The sequence below is a fragment of the Penicillium angulare genome (assembly GCF_028827245.1).
Source record: "Penicillium angulare strain IBT 27051 chromosome Unknown utg000004l_segment0_segment0, whole genome shotgun sequence".
Taxonomy (NCBI): Eukaryota; Fungi; Ascomycota; class Eurotiomycetes; order Eurotiales; family Aspergillaceae; genus Penicillium; species Penicillium angulare.
Window position 1 is genome coordinate 8352099 of NW_026623163.1, and position 21778 is coordinate 8373876.

The following is a 21778-nucleotide window of genomic DNA, read 5'->3' on the forward strand; positions in this document are numbered from 1 at the left end:
CCAGTGCCGAATTTTACCAGACGCCAAATAGACAGGAATCGATGAAAGCGATTAAAACAGATTATCAAGCAGATAGAAATCCACACATAAGGTATCACCTGAGCAAATATTCCGATACATATAGCAAAAAGACAGTGTAAGAAAAGCAGAAAAAAGATCAAAAGAATAAAAACCAAAAGAGTACCAGACAGAGAAAAAATGGAGAAAGAAAACAAAGCCCAAAACAAGCATTGCCGAAGTCATCACCGTTGCTTCATGCTTCATGCAGTCATTATGAACCTCAGGCCCAGATTAACCCCAAATGTGCAAATCTATGAGTCAAAAGTGCGTCTTTATATTAATCTCCACAGGGTTAGACAAGACGGGAGAAAATAAAAAGGAAAAATATAAGGAGATTCGTAAGTGTCTCATCGGATCGTGATGAGATCATGCATTCGTCATGACAGCACCAAGGTCGGGATTAGGGACGCTGTCAGATGTCCCTGGCTCATCGGATAGGGTAGCTTCACTGAGAACCAATTCATTCTCAGACATAGTTTCAACCAGCGCACTAGGACGCCCGGCAACTGTAAATAGAACTTTGAAGAGGAAAGTTGGTCCTGGGCTATCTCCGCTTGGAGGCTGATGACGGGTGTGGGTGAGGAGCACGCGAAGTAAGCCACGTAGCGCGACGTCTGTAGACTCATCGTGTATTATGTCAATGCCGTCGATTATGCAGACTAGTAAAGGCGGTGCGAAATGGAGAAGAGTGTCCACAAGCGCCAATGCAGCGACCCAGCTGCCTAGGGTGCCGTCAATCGGCCGGAAACGTTCTGTCGTCAAATCAATCAACGAGTCGCTGTCAACTACTGTCGGCAAGGTGTCGATCATTTGTCGAATCAAGCTATAGGTCAAGGCGATGAGTCCCTGCTGGTGAAGAGTTTGTCCCGAGACCTCTTTGGCGGGAAGTTTGCAGAAGTGGGAGAGTGTCGGCAGTCGGGCCTCCCGAGCACAGAGAGCATAAGATGCCGAGATGAGAGAAACCGGGCTCAAGTGCTCATTTGATGGGGATCCACCGACGGCTAGGGCCTGTGAGCGGGGACTAGTGACCCATTTCTGTAGGGAAGCGATCACACTCCCTTCTGTCACAATCTTGGCGTTAGGGTCTAGATTCGCAATCTGGTCTTCAACGTCGAAATATGGTTGGAGGTGCTTGGATTCGCTCTGGAGTTCGAGGCGGGCAAGGCGACGCTTGGACCCTCGTGACCATTCAAAATGGGGGGTAACTGGCGAGGGGTTAGTCACGACGAAATACGGGACACGACAACCGGAAAAGGAGGGGGGTTAGGCAGGGTAGGGGGTCGATATGTCTTCATACCAAGGTCTGGAGCGGCGGTTGTCAAACAAACGATGTCGTGGGTTTGTTCACTTGCAGGACAAAGTTGTTCATTTGTGTCGTGTAGCATTTGTCTTAAAAACTGGTCTCGGGTCTCTCTCAAACGGTCTCGCTGATCTGCATCTTGTTGAATATCCCAAATCAAGCGTCGAGTCATGGTATTTTGGGCTGCATGTCGGCGGGGTTCTCCTTCCCTCCCAACTTGACTAAGTTGAGACTCTTCCCATAGAGCGCGAGGGGTATAAGCGTAATCGTATACATCGTCAACGTCCATCGCTTCGGGGGATGCTGAAATCTCTTGTGCCTCTCGTTGAATACATGTGACTAAGGGGTGAAAATCGGCGTGGGCATCCTGGCTGTGACTTCTCAATAGGTGACAGGTCGATCTCCGCACGAACCAGTCCATAAACTCATTAAAGAACAAGAAGATGAGAGCGTAGATTTTGGCGATGGGCTCCCTATGGGATGTGTTGAGTTCTTTGGGGACCTCGATGGCACTGTGTATATTGGTTAAGGCGGCTAGGAGTCCCTCGAGAACGCGGGGGTAATTCGACGAAGCCTATGAAAGCCGAGTAAGAACTGTTAGTCGGGATGATTTTATTTGATCGCGGTGATTCTGATGGGGAGAAGAGGGATCGTGTGCTTTGTCTGGCTGTGTGTTTTTTTTTTGTTTCCCAACCCACCTTGATTATAGACTGCAGGACTCCGTACAGGAGCGGGGCATAATAGGAAGGCCCATCGGGTAAGACGGCGAGGAGGTGACCATGAGTCTCGATGGTAGGGAGGAATCGATCACAGAAGCTGCTGACCCGTTGGCGAGGCCGGGACATCCAAAAGGTTTGTAGATTGCGCACCAGTTCCTCGACATCGGCGGCAGTCTGTGGCCGTTCCTCCCATGCCACCTGATCCTCGGCCGGAACGTGCTTAATGAAGGCTTTCCATGACTGAGCCAATTCACTGTATTCGATATCGAGGTGTGCGATCGGACGATTTCTGGATAGGTTAGTTGGGGCAAGAGGTGTGTTTTTTTGGGGGGTCTATGTATTTATATTCTTTAATTAGAGGATTGTGATGGGGCCAACCTACGAAGACACGGGTTTTCGGTCGAAGCGAGATTCCCAGGCCGAGGGGGTATCTTCCTGGGCAGGCATGGTGCGACGCATCACACGCGCAGCCCGGAATGAAGGGAATATTTGATTCAAGCTGTCATCAGTGGATCATCTGTCGATCGAAGGAGAGAGGGGAAAGAAGAAAATGGACTTTGAAGAGTTGTGACCAGAGGGGCGGGTGCAGCCGCGATTTTTTTTTCCTTCGGGCAAAAACCTAAATCGCCAAAAAAGCGAAGGAAAAAAAACCACGAAAAATTCAGGAAAATGAATAAAATCAAAAATAGGGAAATGACTAGCAGTGGTTCAAGTGTAGGATAAGAGAAGAAGAAAATAAGAAAAATAAGAAAAGAGACTAGAAAGGTTCAGGCTAATGACCATTTCGTACTAAGTCCTCTCAAGTGTTCTTGCTCAGTCTATCATGGTCTACAAGATATGGCCATTCTAAGCACAGACTATTAAATTGGACTGGCTATTCTTGTTCTTTTGCTTCTTTTGGTTCTTTTTTGGGGCTTCAATGTTCTGGTTGCACCGGTCGATGAGAGCCTCGACCTCTCTCCGCTCTGGTTCTCCGCAAATCAGATCCGAACATCCGGGGATTGATGCACGGGTTATAGAGACTATGATATAGGGAATATATAGTAATGACTATATTCTATAATACTGTAATAATATAAAGAAACACATATGAATAATATGAAGTGGTAAAGTAGATAGTTAGGAATGAATATGGTGGATTAGCTCATTATCTGGTTATGAGATCATCTTGGGGTCCCGACCACAGCGATCATCACCATCCCACAGTGATCACCAATCTGCCAATATGCCAATAAGCCAATATGTATTATGTATGCATGAGGGGTTGGAAAATGAGAAACTGGCAGTTAAAGTTTTGGCAAGTCGGCGAGTTGGAGGGGGGGGGGGTTTCTTTTTATCTTGTGTCATTGCGACTAGAACTGCAGATCGATTGGGTGTGAGCTCACTTTTCGCTGCCGCGCTGCGGGGGGGAAACAATCCTCTGGGATCAGCACGGGCGAGAGAAAAGGGAAAGAAAAGCGAGTTGTGTGAAGGACGATCCATTTCACCAGATCTGCAGGCGGGGTTAGATCAACTATGTAGAATACTAGAATACTAGAATACTGGGTAAGTAGATATGGATAGAGTAGTATAGAGTAGTGTGTGGGAGAATGGCGTGAAAAAGTTTCCTATATAACCTAGGGTCATCTAACCTCGGATACTGATCACAGCCTCAGGGGGTTAAATTCAGATGCAACACATCATCTTACCTGAATGGAGAAAGCAAATCGGGATTCGATTCATCTGGTTTTCCGTGAACAAAGCGGATTACAGGTGCGTGACATAGATTACGGAAATTACCACTGCTGGGTCATTTCATCACCAATCGTTATCGTCTCTGGTACGAATACGTTGTACGACGCCCCGATGTTTCAACCCCCGCCATCCACCACATCCACACCAGCCTCCACCGAGCGTATAACTGATACACTGCCCTGATGGACCTGAACACCGGTGCATCCGGCTTAGAATCATAAAAATAATCAAAACAACTGAATGGGGAAATTCCATTATTTTCATTACAAAGAAAAGTCGAACACCCTCCATAGATCTATCTAGACTCCTAGTACTCGTATTCAATGAACATCTGATCATCTTCTCGTCTCAACCATCCATGGAACCCCCGAACTTCCAGCATCCGTTATCGTCATAATCAGTTGGATCTGCTTTCTCCACGGGGATCCATGCTATGATCGGCCTTAGCTCTCCCCTCTTTTTGTCTTTCCCTGTTTTCCCGCTCGTTCTTATGGAGGCTCCACTCCCTCTGACTTCTCAATTCTTTTGATTTTTTCCCACTTTTTGTGGCCCTGACTAATGCCACTGCGTCAATCCCCCCCACGCATCCGCTGAGTCCCGCGTACATCAGCGGCAATGGGTCCCCTTATTATCCTCTGTCTCTTCGCTGTTTCGGTACTGGCGACCGTCACTGTTTCGCCATCCAACAATTCTCAGGATCTGTCCGCCTTCGACGCTACTCACTTCCGCCTCCACGCTGATGGTCCCCTAAACGGCCAGACTATCGCTCCACTCACCCAGCATCTGCTCAATCTCACCGAAGCAGACCTCAAGGTAAGGCTTTCGCTACTGCCATTCCTCGCCCCCATTAATCGAACCACCCAGACTCCCTCTCTCTGCCTCTTGTTACGCTTGTTACGGAGTACTGACCTCATCTAGTCTTTCGCAATCACTGGGAACTTAACTAAAGTAGTAGCATCGGACTCCGTGGACTTGAATTCCTCTTCAATCGCCTGTATTCCTTGCGATTCTGAAGATTACCCCGGTCCACTGAAGGTAGCGAATACTATCAGCAACGTTGACTCTGCCGATAATCCGCCCGGTGCTATCATCCTTTACAGTGCTTCGGCATCACATTGTAACTTTACATCGGATGACGCCGCCGAGAGCTACCGTTATATCTTTACCGTTCTCAATCTAAACTCATCTACCGATCTACAAGGCATCTTTGGCTCCAGCAATACTACAGCCACCATAAATAGTATGTCTTCATATCAGGGGGAGATCGGCGGCGGTGATCCTTCAGGGAGCACTGGCAGTGGGGGCGGCCCGAATACTGGTAAGGTCTTTCAATATCATAAAGAAATCTCCCATTTGGGAAATCTTTCTTTCTTTCTCCTACGTTTCCCACATTCCTTGCATACATATATGCATATACACATGCACATGGGCGAACCTTTATACTGACATGGCCGACCTAGCAATGATCATCCTGTACAGCATTACAGGTATCATTACAGCTTTATTCCTGGGTATCATCGTCACAGGTGCCGTGCGAGCGCACCGACACCCAGAACGATATGGGCCACGCCGTGTCGCAGGAAGGCCCAGGCAAAGTAGGGCGAGGGGCATAGCAAGAGCCATGCTCGAAGGTATACCGATCGTCAAATTTGGCGACGAGCCTCATGCGGACACTGTAGATGCCGCCAAGAGAGACATCGAAATGGCCAGCACTGAGCAGGATGGTCGGGAACATTCTCTGCCTCGTTCGGAGAATGATTCCGAGGTCGGCGAGACGACACCCCGTGAAACCGAAACTCCCGCCATCGAACAAGAAGCCAATCGACCGAAGAGCACAGTACTTGAGCCCAGACCCGACGCAGCACCAGATGCAGGCAACTTCTCCTGTCCTATCTGTACGGATGACTTCATTAAGGGCCAGGATCTACGTGTCCTACCCTGCTACCATCAATTCCATCCAGAATGCGTTGACCCATGGCTGGTGAATGTCTCGGGCACATGCCCTCTCTGGTACGTTTATATAAACTCTCCTATTGATTATTCGACAAAAGTAGTATACAATACTAATTATTATCCAGTCGTATCGATCTGAACCCACCTAAGGCTGAAGATGCTGAAGATGGCGAGAACGGCGAGAACGCAGAGGGTACCAACGCCGAAGGTACTGCGACCGCAACACCCGAAACACCCGCACCCCGTCACTCTCACAACCCTTTAACAAACTACCTGAACGTTCGACGTATGCGCAACGCAACAGTTGAAGAGCGTATTGCCGCGCTCCGCCACGTCCGCGAGGCCAACCAAGACGACGTCACGCAGGATTCAGCCCCCACCCCCAACCGGAGTCGCCTGAGCACCCGGTTTCGTGAACGATTCCGTATCCGTACCCGCGCCCACGGCGTCGATGGATCCAGTCCCATTGACAGTGGCGCGAGCACACCCGCAGCAGTAGCTTCACCAACTGTTCCTCCTCCAGCTCATACCACCGAGACCGATACTGAAACTGGCACTGGAACGGCTAGCACCGAAAACCCGCCCCATTCCAGTACATGAATACCACGACATGAATCCCGACTTTATTCCCTCCTTCCATGATTTGATGACGATGATATTTATCTTCCTGTCCTGATACATTCTCACCTTGGGTATTGATTCCCCCTGCACAAATTTTGAAATTAGTATGGCGTTTCCGTTGGCGTTGATTCAAGAGGGATCTACAGAGTATTTTATTCCCGGCACAACAGGCGTTCGAGACGGGCAGAAAAGATTGCTTCTATTTCAATTTTTCAAGCTTGATCTTTTATTTATTTTCTGTGGATATTTCTTCTTCTCTTTCTCTTTCTCTTTCTCTTTCTGCATATTTGTCTTGCATACATACTTGTATATTTGAGCTATAGCGAGGTGTACTGTAGATCCCGTTGCAAATTACAATCAATACATAGCAATTTGTCAGATGAATTGAATTAGTGTTTTTCTATTATGATCCAAATGTATAGTTGTACTAGTCCAGACTAGACTATAGACTCAAATAGACTACGATAAAGTCTATGGGAAATGCCGAATTTATATATGACAGTGTACATTAAACTAATTTAAGTGCGGGACTAATCACCCAATGCCGAGAATAATAGGGCAATTCACCCCGCGTAACCCCAACCCCAATGATCAAAGAGGAGTCTCCGCGCCTTGGCAAGCGTGGGGAGAGGGGAATTCGACCAAAAGAAAAGAGAATAGAAATAAAGTTCCGTTCTCTATGCGACAATTCTGCCCGGTTCAAGTGGAGAAACCAGGAGAAAGAATCCAACCCTACCTAATACTCAGCCCTGTGTGTCTCTATATATTCAAAGCCCTCATAGTATTCCAAGAGACACAAATAACCCCCTTCTAACTCCAATAACAAGAAAAGAAAAAGTACCCAAGACTCCGCCTACGTATCAGCCAAGGACATGAAGATCCTCATTTACCCTGTTCGATTTGAACTGATGTCATAATTTGAACTCGGCCATCAATTCCGACCCCGACTTCAACCCCAACTTCTTTGTGGTGGTCCATGGCCCATATACAAGATAGCGGCAATAGTCGGAGCAAGTCCGTTCAGGCTCCGGGGCGGCACCGGGTGGACTGTTTTGGCTTTGTGCGGAGGGCCCGGGACGAGATCGCCCGGGGTAATTTTGTCGGAGGAATTTGGGGATATTTCACTACTGTATGGTAAGAGGTGTTTGTGTTCTCCTCACGTTCGAATGGATCTATGATGAGAAAGAATGATAAATAGAATAGAATACTGTATAGTAGAATGGAAAACCCGGGTTTATTAGGAGGAATGTATGAAGTTGGTTGTGTTTATCGGTTATTAGGGACCTTGGGATTTAACAAAATTATCAACAATTAACCATTGATACGAAACGAAGGATAGATACGAAGTGAATGAGTACTAGGTACGGGGCCATATTTCCTACCGTAGTAATAAATGCTAAATGGTAAGATAGGGGTAAAGCAGGGGAATAAAATGACTCCGCACGGAGACTTACTACTACATATCTAGCCTGGAGTATTAGGTAGTATACTAGAAGCACTATTTACCCGTTTGGTTATCCAAACCCCCAGTAAGTTCACGTCTGCTCCAATATCGAAGACTATTATTAATGTTCTACAGTGACATTCTGGTTCTAGAAGGGGCTCCACTGCGTCTTTTTTTTTGTCTCGGCGGTAGATGACACACAGTTTTAGTGGGCGGCGGGATGAGCCTGTCGGAGAGAAGATCAGTCCATCGGGTAAAATATGAGGAAAAGGTGGTTTTTGGTTGTTTTCGTGATGCATGCCAATATTACAGGGTACATACCTGCTGTAGTATCTGTATTGAGAGGCAAGTTGTGAATAAATTCAATATATCTATATTTACATAGATACTTATGTTACTTCACTATAGTAATTGATTATATCTACATCTACTAGTATTCTTGCACATGTCAGTGTCAGTTGATTCTTCATGTGAACTCCACACGGTTTAGTGCTGCGTCATGCGACGAAGAAGACACGGAAACATCCCTCGGCCCATCCATTCCTCGGCGATAGCTTCAGTCCAGCTGTCTATATAACTAGGGATGTTGACTTTTACCTTAAACAAAAGAGAAGTGAATAAAAACTCCCTTGAACCTGTATATCATCCGATACCTGTACAGTATATACACGCTGACCGTCAAGCCAACCGTGATTCCACCCGCCCTTCTCCACCCCCTCATTCCTCCTCATCCGGTGAACGCAAGCAGCAAGTTTACCAAGGTTTTTTCGGTCGCATTATTCCGGGGAAAACGTTGTCGCGGTAATCTATACTTGCAGCAATCATGGCTCATCAAAAACCCCTTACTTCCCCTTCATCTTCTTCTTCTTCCGCGCAAAATCGTCTTTCTTCTCTCTCCGCACACATCATGGGCTCCTCTAACCCCTCCGTTTTCACCGCGTCCACGGTGGCTGCTGCCCCCGAAGACCCTCTCTTTGGTCTTATGAAGGCTTATCGTGAGGACCCCTCCGATAAAAAAGTTGATTTGGGCATTGGTGCCTACCGCGATAACAACGCAAAGCCATGGGTTTTGCCTGTTGTCAAGAAGGTAAGATACATTTGCCCCTCCATACTATCTATCCAATCCAATCCTTTTCTTTTCCTTTTCATTCTCGCAATTCCACTAACAAATTAATACCTCCAGGCTGATGACGCCATTCACAATGACCCCAACCTCAACCACGAATATCTTTCCATTGGCGGTCTCCCCGACCTCACAGCAGCTGCACAGAAACTCATCGTCGGCGCCGACAGCCCCGCCATCAAAGAGAAACGGGTATGTCGACCCGAAACAGAATCCCTCCAGATCGCCCACCCCTCCCAAACAAATTAACAACTTACACTGCATGAAACAACGCTAATCTTGTACCTCCCCCATCTAGATCTGCACCCTGCAAACCATCTCGGGAACCGGCGCAGTCCACCTAGGCGGCCTCTTCCTATCCAAATTCCACCCCCAAAAACCAACCATCTACCTCTCAAACCCAACATGGGCTAACCACAACCAAATCTTCTCCAACGTCGGGCTCAAAATCGCCCAATACCCCTACTTCTCCGCCAAGACCAAGGGCCTCGACTTCGATGGCATGCTGTCAGCGCTGCGGGCAGCGCCGAACGGATCTATCATCCTCCTCCACGCCTGCGCTCACAACCCCACCGGCGTAGACCCCACAGAAGACCAATGGCGCCAAATCGCAACTCTTATGCGCGAGCGCGCACACTTCCCCTTCTTCGACACAGCATACCAAGGCTTTGCATCAGGTGACCTTACCCGTGACGCGTGGGCTATTCGGTACTTTATCGAGCAGGGCTTTGAGCTTTGTGTTGCGCAGTCCTTTGCAAAGAATTTCGGCCTCTACGGAGAGCGAACTGGTGCTTTCCATTTTGTTTCTGCTGGTGCTGAGGCGGGGACTGCTAATGCAAATGTTGCGAGTCAGTTAGCTATTTTGCAGCGATCGGAGATTTCTAATCCCCCTGCTTATGGGGCTAGGATTGCTGCGAAGGTTCTTAATGATCCTCAGCTGTTTAAGGAGTGGGAGGATGATTTGAGGACTATGAGCGGGCGTATTTTGGAGATGAGGAGTGGACTTCGTGAGCGTCTTGAGAAGCGTGGTACGCCTGGTTCTTGGGAGCATATTACTTCGCAGATTGGTATGTTCAGTTTTACTGGATTGACTGAGACGCAAGTTAAGGTGTTGCGTGATAAGTGGCATGTTTACATGGTAAGTCTTGATCACCACTTTTCTCCTCTTTTACCTTTTCTTTATCGCTTGTCAAGCAAGTACTCATGAGTATCTTGTTTTGCGATGCTTCATCCCCAACCTATCCTGCATGATTACTATGTTGATTATGGTGAACCCGATTGGCTAATATCTTTTCTTATAGACTAAGAACGGCCGCATTTCAATGGCTGGTCTGAACACAAATAACATCGACTACTTCGCTGAGGCAGTCGATAGTGTCGTGCGTGAGACTTCTTAGATATTGCTGTAGAGACACACATTTTTAGCACTGGATAACAAAGCCAGTTGAACCGGCGTCTTGATTCGTATTTTCATTGGATTACCCATCAACTCAATTTTGATATCGCCGCTATATCAATTTCGGCTCTTTTTTTGCATTTCTTCTCATCTTGATTCCTTTGTGTTGATAGCCATGAAGGTCTGGCATTCATCACATGTAGATTTGGCCTTAATTATATGTGTGTCTTTGATAGGAACTGCAAATGTGCAGTATCATGTTGAACTTGAAACTTGATCGTCAAATCAAGAAAATCATCCATGTATTGATCGGGTATGAGGCAAGATAGAACACTATCCCGAAACTCAGGCTACAATGCCAATGCCAGAAACAGAAAAAAGAAACAAAAGCAGCAACGCCCATAATGCATGCTCGACCTCATAACACCACCCATCGCATAGATACTAGGATCAGGATCTAAAACACCAAATCCCAAACAACCAACCAAGTACACAGCCCCACCGTCCCCCAAAACACAGCTTGCGCCGTACTCTTCCGCTCAGTAGCGCGTTTCAGTTCCTTATTTCCCCTCCCAACATTGCTAGTAGTAGCATCCGCATCACTAACAAGCTGCGAGACGTATTCCTCCTGCGTCGCAAGATGCGAAACGAGCGTATTCTGAAGCGACGAGATCTCAACAAGAGACTTTTCCGCATTCCTGTACAACAAGTTAGCTTACTGATACTGTTTATCCATCCAGTCGCGCGCGGCGAAAAGGAAATAAAAGTAATGAAAAGAAATACATACTGCACTTTGCCCAGCGTATCTTCATAATGCCGTAACATTGTATCGTTCTCCTCTGCGAAAAGCTGCAGCTGCTCAGGCGATAACTCAGCTTCTATTCGTGCCGTATCAGCTTCACTAAGATGCACAGCATCAGGTGCTGACATCGAAGACCCAGCCCATTTCTCTGAATCGCCCGCATTCATATTCATATTCGCATTCGTGTTCGCATTCCCACCACCACCAGTAGTATTCGTTGTCGTCGTCGCCCCCCTCCCCTTATTCGCATTCGCATTCGAACTCTTATACAAAACACTCTTCTCCTTCTCCCTAATCCTCTCAATCCTCTTCTCAACCATACTTCTCTGCAAACTCGCCGCCCCCTCAAGCCCCCGTCTCAAAAACCAAAGCACACTCTCCCTCACACTTCGAATCCCACTCGCGCTCTCCTCAGCCTTAACCTGCTCAATCGGTTTTCCCGCATTATCATTCTGCGTATCTGCGCCGCCTGCCCAGCGGAAAAGAAGCGCGCCGGCTGCGCTGTGGCCGTATTTTTTGCGGAGGATAGAAGCTTCTGTTTCTTGGCGGAGGGTTTCTGCAGATGAAAGGTTGGTTATGCTGCTTGCTAGGTCGCGGAGGAGGAGGGCGGTTGAGCTGTCTATTGAGTCGCGTTCTAGGTCTGTGAGGTTTTGGGCCTGTGATGGTTGGGTGTGTCGGTTGTTTGTTGTTAGGTATGCGGGGCGGATTGTGGAGAGGTATTTTTTTAGGGAGACTATGTGGGAATTCTATGGTTGTTAGTTGGGTGAAGGTGACGGTAGGGTGAAGCTGAGTGGTGGGTGTGGTGGTTGTGGTGGACTTACGATTCTGTATGCTTCTTTTAGGAATTCGTCGGTGGGTGCTGGGGGATTTTTGGAGGTTGGTGCATTTTTGGATGAGAGGAGTTTCTTTAGGTTGGGCGTTAGGTCTGTCATTGTGGTGGTAGTGTGTTGTGGTGGTGTGTTGTGTCTTGGTGGGTGTGAGGTGTACAGATGGTGCTTCCAGGTAGAGTGGAGCCGTTGATTATGGGGCTGTCATTGGCCAACTTTCTTCCCGGGGTACAGACGGAGCTTTCAAATGTTGGTCTATTTACTACCTACAGTTTCTCTTATACGGAATGCGATAATGGTCTAATATAGCCTTGTGTGGTTTGTGGACGTTTGTTAGAGTTCTATTTGAGTATCTACTTGCGTGAATAAAGGGCAGAGGTTTAACTAGAAAAGATCAACAAAAACTGAAGCTTCACTTTCTTGCAGCATATCATGATGTATTGATATTTGTATATTTAATGGACAATTACTCCACATGTCTCTTTCAAATTACAAGAAGAAATCAGAGTATCTTGAGCCTCTCGAGGACTCAACTACTAGGTGTGACAATAGGTAATAGCGACCGTCGGATCAACTCATTTTTGCCTAAAGTTTTTATGTTCGACTGGCAGAAGTTCACGATATCGCCAACCTTGAAAGTTGAGCTTCAATCCTAGTATCCTACTATGTATCTTAAGATAGATGTAACCTTTCTTTCTTTTTTGATGAACCCACCAGCATAATGTAAAGCATTTGGAAAAAAAGAAGTTTCTCCATTTGCCTTTCTACTTGTCTTTCTAGGTCACACTGGAAAATCTGGAGCCCGGTGATCGTTCTTCAACAACTCTAGGGGGGGAAGAGTTGACTCAAAAATCTGGAAACAAACCGCCAGGCAGGTTCGGTCTTGGATTTCAAGTTCTCCTAGACATCCGACTGAGCCTGAAAGGCCCCTAAGGGAGTTTTCATCCGATTTAGTCCGCCGTAACATCGAGACATTCTGCGATGAGGTTTCTCGGTCCCACAGATACTGCAAGCTCTCTGCGAGCGCTTTTGTGCTTCTCTCGATATCCCCGTTCCTGATCGCACGATTTAATTGCCTGTATTAACGTTGAAAGCCGTTATAAAGGCTGGCTGTCCATCAAGAAAGTCTTTATAACTACCCCAGCCAACTAAATAGGGCGTTCTATCTGGTGGTATAACTTCTGGTAACCTTGCGGAATGCGAGATCAATGACAAATCATGCGTAAACCTGTACTTTCTTTTCTTCTCAAGAAAGTCAGAAAATGACCGCGTTGATTGTGAAATTGATCTCTGTCGCAAAGTTTGTATTTTTTGCTTGTGTGCATCAGCCATGTGGCTAGCAGCATGTGATAGGGTCTCAGGTAGTCCCACCATTCTGTCGATATAGTATGTATGTAGTCAGAGAGGGAATGATGGGTACGAGTGTTCATGGTCCAAGGAGATGTAAATAGTGAGTGCAGGATAAATGAGCAGAAATAGGATAGGAAAGGGGAGAGGAAAGGGACTTGGAAAGAGGCTTGGAAAGAGAACTTTCAAGGAATCAAGCATTCCAAGGTCCCTAGGAAGGAATAATCCAAAATATTGTATCCATGGATGGTTCATTGCACGGTTGTTTACTATACAGCAGATTCTGAAGCTAAATATGGCTCCAATTCCATAGTGGCACAAATTATTAGCTCTATTTTCCTCTCATTACCAAATGTAAATACTGTAGTTTCAAACAAGATTAAAATAATCATCACTATGACCGCTTTCTCAACTCCGACAAAATCCCGACAACCAAGACATGGGAATGTACTCTTTCTCGTATTGGGGTGGAAAGATGCGGACGAGGTAGTCTGGTCAGTCGGGCATTGGTAACAGATTGCGATAGGCTTTGTAATATTGCCAGTACTCTGGGTACCATCCAGCCCATTCCCAGTCAAGGATAGCCGTGACCTGGCAGTTTTCATCAACAAGGATGTTGCGAGTAGCGAAGTCGGAATGCGTGAAGACGATTTCATGACCATCTGTCAGTGCGTTTTCCGCCAAATGTTGATAAATCACAGGTAGACCCGGGGGTAAATCTTCAAGAATCGATTTGTTAAATTCCTGCTCGGAATCGAATGGTCCCCCCTCGATTGAAACATATTTGCCTGTGATGGCTGTCCTACCATCAACATCTCCAATGTAAGTACCTTCAGGCTGCGTAGCTGGATCATGGCCACGGAGCTGCTCAGCGATCGATATTTTTTGAGGAGATATTAGTATCTTCCAGACTTCGTCCAGCCGATTTCCAGGCATATAGTCCATTAATATGGATGTGACCTTGCCATCTTCATATTGAACATCATGCACTCCCGGCACTGGAATTGTTGTATTTGCAGCATTAAATCGAAGGTCCGACACTTCATGTGATCGGAGATCTGGGCCTTTTTTTCCCCACCAGATTCCCAGCTATTCGAACAATATTGCGAGCAAAAAGTGAATGAAGGATTTATCCTTCCTCGGTTGTCTTCATAACCTATTAAGTTCAGTATCTACAAGTTCAGATTTGGATACTTCAAAATGAGCTTCTTCTGCGAATGGGCTAATGCTTTCTGCTGTGATATACCTCAATGAAAATATTAAGAAGACCTCCCGGCCCCTCCACGATAAAGTATGATAAAGCCCAACAACAACCTAGATACGCAGAAAAAAGCAATCGTTGTGGGCCATCTTTCTTGTCTCTTGCGCCAGCTGAAAAAAGGTCTTAGCTCTTCATGATCCAACCTATGGGCCCAAATTCATCATCTAACAGAATCGCCCGGGGCTACAGGTTGATTCGTGGTTTAAAGGCCGAACCCTGCACCTGTTTGATACCATCTGCATCATGTAACCACTCCACACGATCTTTCGTATATTGCTCGACCCTCGGCTTCAACTTTGTCTCATGTAATTTGAAATCATCCACAGTTCCAAGACGCAAAATACTGCTTCCTGGATATGCTTCGCCAACCCGGTACATAAGGGATCCGCATTTTGAACAGAAATAATTCGTCATGGCCTTCCCGGAAGCTATTGTTTTCGACTGACTAAATGTGCTCAATTTCTCCTGGCCTCGTACATGCACGAGATGAGAGTTTGTGACAATGAAGTTGGATGCAAACATCGATGCTGTGATTTTTCGGCAGTCTGTGCAATGGCAAACGAATGTGTCGACTAATCCAGGACCCTCGGTTGGCTAGATATACAGGAGTTAGTGAAGTACCCAGCAAGTAGATCTTGAAATATTTGCACTAACAAATGATAACTGTACAGCGCCGCAATAGCAAGTGGCTGTCGCTTTATCTCCTTCGGACCAGCCATCTTCGGCTAGGCCAGCAAGTGGGATATATGGTTTATCGGAGTCGTTGGAGGTAGTCATATTCGAACATAAAAGATGGTATTAAAACAGTAGTTCCTTGAATCAATAAATGTGAAAATGAAAGAGGAAGTAAGATGTTTGGAATACTTTGAAATTGGCAAGGATGACAAATTGCGACCCCGTCTCACATATACATGGATACGGATACTTATCCGCCATTTACTGAAAATAGCTTAGTGCCTCGCACTTGTTGCTTAATCGTTATTGATTCTAGTGATCATTTAGCAAGCTCATGAAGCAAGTAGCAAAGAATAAAAAAAAAGAAACCCACTCCTGACTCTTGAACGCTCTTGGCCATGAACCAGATAGGCTACACTGGTAAACAAAATAAGTGGAGCAATACACATCCTAAAACTTATGGTATTTCTCTATAAATCATTCCTAGTCCTCTAGCCATGCTGACTTTCTGAGGCGAAAGTCTATCCCAGATTGATTACAGATTTCCGTAAGTGTAGCGAAAGCCTGGTGCGTAGATACAGGAATCTCAAACGACCACCAGTTTATGGGCCTGGGAATCTTTTCCAGATTTAACAGCCTGATGTAGAGTTTTGTCAGGTTCGGAAACCTCTCTGTCCGCTGTGCGACTACTCGTTTCAGATCTGCCATGACCACATCAAAGTCTTTGTCTAGACATTGATACAGATCTAGATATTCCAAGTTTGGCGGGAGGATGTCTGGGAGAGAGACTCTGGGGGTATCACCGAGACCGAACTGAAGGAGGGTGCGCACGGGTATACAAAGCTCACGGAGCTGGTGGAACTCGGTGAGCGATCCAAATAGGTTGAAGTGCTCGTTTCCCTCGTCGTAGTCGTCGTAGTCGTCGCAGTTCTCTGGCTCAGTTTCTCCATGGTCACTCAGCCGGAGCTCCCGTAGGCTGTGTTTCTGGGTGACGAGCGCGGCATAGAATGCTCCAGGATGAAAGATGAGGTAGATCTCGCCCCAAACAGCCTTGTTGTCGTGATCATAATCGAAGATCTCCAGGTTAGCACAGGAAGTGATGTAGTCAGCCATGCCTTTGCTTCCATTGCCCATAATTCGGAGCTCCCTGATTCCCGATGTTCCGGGGTCCGGCTTCGGATAGATCGAATCTGACTCGTGAGCCTCGTACACTGCGTCAGCCTCGAGCATCCGCATTGCCGGTAGCCGGAAGAGCTGGAGGAAACTTGACGATTCATATGCTGTTTTAATATCTTCGACTCGCACTGTCACACGTTCAAGATGCTGCAGCACTGGCTTTTCATTGAATGGCGGGTCGCGGTTGGCCATTCGGCTCAGCATGGGGATGAAATAATCAGAGTAGGAATATTGTAGAGTTAGGCTGGTGACGGCTTCGAGTGACTGTACTAGTACAGCGAACCAAGCGTCTGGGTTCCCTTGTCGCAGCTCGCCTTTCCATTCTTTGCGATCGGCTGGAGAATCGCAGACTCGTCGGACTGCATCATTGACCATTTCCACGTCGCATCCGTCATTGGACCCGGATGCCCACCAGACGTCCAGATCGCGAATCGCAGCGCCGATATTGGGGTTTTCATATACGCAACGGACAAGAGGGTAGATTTGGTCATGACCGATCGAGATACGATTGTAGGCCCTAGGTGAAAGGAACGCGTGCCAACTGCGACATACGCGAAGCATCCGAAAATAATCTCTCTGGTTGACATGCCGAACATGTTCTGCGATAAGAAGCAGGAGCTCATTACTGATGGATTCCATGGTTGACTAGCTGCGGTTTGAAAGACAGTATTTGAAGTCGTCGAGACCAGCAAAAACGCGGTATTCTTTTAGCTGAAGAGTATAGGAATTAGAGCATCAGGGTAGATATTTGTTGGGAAAACAGGTGTCCAGCTCTTTGTTTGAGCATCATTCTCTGCCCCTCTTTCACAAGGCCACAGCAAGCGACCGTAGGTAGGCAGCCTTGCAAGCTAGGCAACGTCCCGAAAGGCTTTCCCTGTGTGAGAAGGTAGTCAGTCTCCATTGAGTTCCTTAGTGGGTCAATCGGGGATTTGATTAAGGCTTGTCCGCGCGGCTAATACAAACCTCTCCATGGCTAATTTCATGGCCATGTTTCTTTATTTAGCATCAGGGCGTTTTTAGCAAATGCACGAGGGACGGAAGGGATTGTTTGATGCTTACGCTCCCCGCTTGGTCCTCGTCCACTCAATTTGGAATTCTATATGTATAGGTACCGGTTAGAGCAGCTGGATTCAGTACACCTCCCAGCTTCAAACTCCTTGAAATATAGATAAAACTTCATAAAAAGGGTATGAAGGAACTCTTGCATAGGATAAGATAGACTCAAGAAGCAAAATCCCTTCAAGATGCGCCATCACCTGGTCAATTTAATTTCCACGTCACGTGTGGGCTGACGCTCGCGGCTCTCACGATTCGCGAATCCTTAAATTAAGTAACACTAACTCACACACTAGCACCCATCTTGCACTGGAACGGACGAGGATTTGGTTTTCGCCGGGGGCCAATTTCACCGGTGAATAGCGTGGTCGCATCCCTTCCCCCCTCCCTTCGCTCTTGCGAACCGACGATGGCAGTCCGGATGCTTGGGTATCAGCAGATCTTCTTTCTCACAACCCACAAAGCTCCTGATCTTCTCGCCCAACATGGCTGAGATCTATAACACGGACCGATTCGCAGAGCTCTATTATCCATCGAACACAGCCGATCTTCTGCATCTAGGGCTTGCGGCGAGGTTCGTGGCAGCGCTGTTCGAATCAAATCAGGTCACGTATGCCTTTATCGGGGGATGGGCCGTCTATTTGCGGGGTGGTCGCCGCCGCACCCAGGATATCGATATTACAGTTGCCACTTCGATGGACCATTTAAAACAGATTTTGACTGTTCAGCCCCGGTATTAAGTGACCTACTTTTCGTTTTCGTCATCTTGTGAAAAAAAAAAGCATTGATTGCGACTGTTGGGTGTTGGGTACTTTTGTTGTTAACCGTTGATAGTATTCATTTCCCAGCTATCCATGGCCGGACCTCCGTCCAAATATTTATAGACACGGGCCGCAGTGTCGATGGGGAGTTTCCCCATGTTCCCGATTTGGCAGTCAGTATGGATATTGTTATTAGTGGTGAGTGCTTCTTGTCTTGGAGGATTTTGATGAAATCGCTCTCTTCCGGCTTCTGCCGATATTATAATTGAGGGAACATACGATTAATAAAGTACAATGTACAGGAAATCTAGGCACGCCGGAGGATCTCCAATCCTCGCGCGAGCCGATCAATCCTCATAGACCCACTCCATTAGGGTCTCCTGTTTTGGTTCTAGGATTGGTCTTCCAGATATATGCAAAGCTTGATGCATTCTCAAGACGTGGAGAACAAGATAGCAAAGATTTTCAGGACTTGGAATTCCTGCTTACCCAATATGCGCTGCAAATACCGGCATTCCGAGATTGCTTCGATCTTGAGCAGCGGCAGTACTTCTGGGTCCAATATGCCTCCAAATATGCGACCTTTCCAGACCAAGTCGAAACCATGAGGGTTCTTCTTGGTATTTGATTTTTGATTTTGATTTGAGATTCCCTCCCTAGCTAGCTATGCGTCATGACCATATCCTTATGCACGATAATTATAATTATTTTTATTATTTGATAATTATTTTTTTCTTTATAGATTAACTTGATATAAGCTTCTGTGTCCATGGATCTGGAGATCCCTTCAATCGAAAACGGGTATCAAATAAACCCTGCGGTGTCGTCCATCCCAACCTTTCTTTCTTATTCCGTACTCGCGACTCCCACTTTTCTCGTCTGCTTATCGTTGATGTGGGGAAATAATGCACGAACATCCACCCTCTCCCCCTTGAAGCTTCCGCTGCCGCTATGTTCATCTTTCGTGTCCATTCTAAATCATTTGTCCCGTCTAATTTCAGGTGTTGAATCCCCCACTCTTCTGACATGTTTGATCCATCAATACAATCGCACAGCGATACATCGTCATTCGTATCCAAGAAACTTTGCATCAACACAGGTAATGTCGGATATGGTACACCATTTAAGCTGCGTTGTATGCGGAAAGGCCCACTGGGTATATGGGCATCGTATGCGGGCACAATAAGGAAGTAGAAGTGGACGCCCCTCCCTTTGAACCGGTGATAGGTATGGCTTAGCGACGAAGGTTGTGGGATAGGTATGGGAGGTATAGCGTGAATCCTGGAGGCCATGGAATCAGCCGTGAGGAGAGAGACGGCTTCATTAACTTTATCGTTAGGGACACAAAGTTCCCATTCCTAGAAAGCCAGTCAGCTACATGGGGCTTTTTCTCTATTTTTTCTTCTTCCTCTGATGGGACTAGAACATTATAGGAAGAGGGGAAAGATCTGCATACATCTCGAGCGCGGCCAGCACCGTAGAACATCAGCGCTGATATTCCAACAACACAGCACTCCACGCCATGGTTTTCGAGGTATCGAGTCACCTCTAGAATCTCGAGGGTGCCATGGCCGCCACACGACGGAACCTCGTCTGGGGAGTAAGTTGGGGCCTTCTCTACGGGATCTGGAGGAACGGGCGCGTTGACGTGAAAATTCGGAGCTAGCATTGTTGTTTGTTACTAGGAGAAGGCCTGCATCATGGCAGTCTGGAGTCATGGAGTTCGCGGGGAACGGGGCACCATCCATTTTCATAGCACGTGATTGACTTAGTCACTTTGGGCCGTTGGGGCCTGGATTGATCGATTTTATGCATAATTTGGGGGTGTGGAATGCCAAATCGGGGGTCTCGATGATCAATAGCTAGGGTTTAATAGATCTGGTCTGGATTTGAGTGATAAGAAAAATATCGCAAACAAAAGCACCAGTTTCGATATCCATAATTGGCATACTTCTTCGGATTTGGCCGCCTAAACACGGGCAAGGAATAATCCATACATAAAACGTCTTTTCCCTTCAGCCCGGAGATCTTGGTGGGGCGAAGTCCGATTCGTCATCCCCCTGTGTCGATCATCAGTTCGTGCTACTTTGCCACGCTATAGAGCCAGGACAAGTCTAATATGGTGATATGTATCGGAATTTGGGAAACGTCAAGAATTCACTTCAATGATACTCACATGTGTGCTAATACTAGTAATAATACAGTCATTCGAGGCATTCTTCAAGAAGTACTAAGTATTTGACGAACTTCCTCTATGTACCTGGGCCAAGCTCGAGATCTATGACTATGTTTGATGCAGCGCAAAAATGATATTTAAATTTAAACCCAAAAATTTATCATTAATATCATGATATGGGTCTTAGTCATATTAAATATAGTTAACGACTGACCGAAATCTTACATCACCGAGGTTTTGACCCTGTTTCCGAGGTTGTTGCTTCTTTTCAGATAACGTAATTCCCGGTCGAGTCGTACACCCCAAACACCATAGTAAGTGCGATATTTTAGATTGTGATGTTTCAACCTATAAGAGTTTGTATAAGTTTGTATAAGTTTACAGGCTATTCAAGTGTCAAATATAGCACTCTAAGCATATTAATTGGGGCAAAATCTATTTTGAGGTAACGTGGTTAGCTATATAGAAATGCATCACCCTGTCGGCGTGTATTTTTGGTAATGTATGTAAATAACTATTTGTTCTTTTTATTGAGAGACCTATACAAATTTGTACATTGTCAGGAAATATTCTACCAAAGCTCAAGTAGCAATGTGTTCTCATTGTTGATATATAGCCACTTAAAAAATCGCATTTACTATGGTGTTTGGGGTGTACGGCTCGATCGGGAATTACGTTATTTACTGCTATTACGTATCGATGCATTTTATTTAGCTTGAAGAACTGATTAAGTCAAGTAACGTTCTACTTCGTATGGTAGTAGGATCGCTAGATGATCGCTTTGTCCACGTTCCTCACAGCACATAGGGAATTCCTAGCACCATGAAACAAAAAGCCTACGAATGTTCCGCATCGATATCAGCTGCGAGCTTTATTTGGCAAACCAGAAGCTCAACAGGCTTTGCAGGCGTTCTTTTTCTACTGATGAAGAGCCTTTGAATCCAGCCATGAAACTAGACTGAATCTCGGATTTCCAAGTTAAGCTTCCTTAGCCTGCAAATGAAGATTTATAAAAGGTCTTGAGTAATGTGTCTATCACGTCGAAGCTAGTGCTCCCACTGGCAGTAGATGAATAGCTTCATAAATTCTGAAGTTCGAGTGGTCAATAATGAAGATACATATGTATCTGCTCATTCCGTGCTGCAATATTTTCATCCAATTGGTGCCATTGGACTTGGATATACCCTCTCATCTGCTCCTAGGCTGGCCCTCGAATCGAAGCTCACAAGGTATCTTGGAATATGGAGAATCACTTCTCTAATAGTGTGAATAGCAAGACTTTATCCACTGGTCAATTCCGTTGGCTCTAAGGTTGACATATATTCATCTAGGACTTTTCCCCAGATA

General features: G+C 46.3%; 9 protein-coding genes across 9 annotated transcripts; 3 read left to right on the forward strand and 6 right to left on the reverse strand.

Annotated features, from left to right (window-relative positions):
• Positions 1–426: 426 nt before the first annotated feature.
• Positions 427–2526, reverse strand: N7478_007032 (uncharacterized protein; the record flags this gene model as incomplete). The annotated part of the gene is made up of 4 exons (XM_056923246.1): positions 427–1265; positions 1358–1934; positions 2059–2368; positions 2462–2526. The coding sequence occupies 4 exons, from the start codon at positions 2524–2526 to the stop codon at positions 427–429; spliced, it is 1791 nt and encodes a 596-aa protein (XP_056781283.1).
• A 1902-nt stretch (positions 2527–4428) lies between these two features.
• Positions 4429–6366, forward strand: N7478_007033 (RING-H2 finger protein; the record flags this gene model as incomplete). The annotated part of the gene is made up of 4 exons (XM_056923247.1): positions 4429–4626; positions 4732–5131; positions 5274–5823; positions 5892–6366. 4 exons carry the CDS (start codon positions 4429–4431, stop codon positions 6364–6366), a joined length of 1623 nt encoding a protein of 540 aa, XP_056781284.1.
• A 2372-nt stretch (positions 6367–8738) lies between these two features.
• N7478_007034 (aspartate aminotransferase) lies at positions 8739–10351 on the forward strand (the record flags this gene model as incomplete). Its single annotated transcript, XM_056923248.1, has 4 exons — positions 8739–8918; positions 9015–9146; positions 9253–10092; positions 10256–10351. 4 exons carry the CDS (start codon positions 8739–8741, stop codon positions 10349–10351), a joined length of 1248 nt encoding a protein of 415 aa, XP_056781285.1.
• A 456-nt stretch (positions 10352–10807) lies between these two features.
• On the reverse strand, positions 10808–12084 carry N7478_007035 (uncharacterized protein; the record flags this gene model as incomplete). Its single annotated transcript, XM_056923249.1, has 3 exons — positions 10808–11048; positions 11138–11898; positions 11974–12084. The coding sequence occupies 3 exons, from the start codon at positions 12082–12084 to the stop codon at positions 10808–10810; spliced, it is 1113 nt and encodes a 370-aa protein (XP_056781286.1).
• Positions 12085–13821: 1737 nt separating this feature from the next.
• N7478_007036 (uncharacterized protein) lies at positions 13822–14271 on the reverse strand (the record flags this gene model as incomplete). The annotated part of the gene is made up of 1 exon (XM_056923250.1): positions 13822–14271. One exon carries the CDS (start codon positions 14269–14271, stop codon positions 13822–13824), a length of 450 nt encoding a protein of 149 aa, XP_056781287.1.
• A 499-nt stretch (positions 14272–14770) lies between these two features.
• On the reverse strand, positions 14771–15364 carry N7478_007037 (GFA family protein; the record flags this gene model as incomplete). The annotated part of the gene is made up of 2 exons (XM_056923251.1): positions 14771–15181; positions 15242–15364. The coding sequence occupies 2 exons, from the start codon at positions 15362–15364 to the stop codon at positions 14771–14773; spliced, it is 534 nt and encodes a 177-aa protein (XP_056781288.1).
• A 381-nt stretch (positions 15365–15745) lies between these two features.
• N7478_007038 (uncharacterized protein) lies at positions 15746–17077 on the reverse strand (the record flags this gene model as incomplete). Its single annotated transcript, XM_056923252.1, has 1 exon — positions 15746–17077. The coding sequence occupies one exon, from the start codon at positions 17075–17077 to the stop codon at positions 15746–15748; it is 1332 nt and encodes a 443-aa protein (XP_056781289.1).
• A 902-nt stretch (positions 17078–17979) lies between these two features.
• N7478_007039 (uncharacterized protein) lies at positions 17980–18883 on the forward strand (the record flags this gene model as incomplete). The annotated part of the gene is made up of 3 exons (XM_056923253.1): positions 17980–18227; positions 18329–18453; positions 18558–18883. The coding sequence occupies 3 exons, from the start codon at positions 17980–17982 to the stop codon at positions 18881–18883; spliced, it is 699 nt and encodes a 232-aa protein (XP_056781290.1).
• A 115-nt stretch (positions 18884–18998) lies between these two features.
• On the reverse strand, positions 18999–19924 carry N7478_007040 (uncharacterized protein; the record flags this gene model as incomplete). The annotated part of the gene is made up of 2 exons (XM_056923254.1): positions 18999–19613; positions 19712–19924. 2 exons carry the CDS (start codon positions 19922–19924, stop codon positions 18999–19001), a joined length of 828 nt encoding a protein of 275 aa, XP_056781291.1.
• Between the last annotated feature and the right edge of the window lie 1854 nt (positions 19925–21778).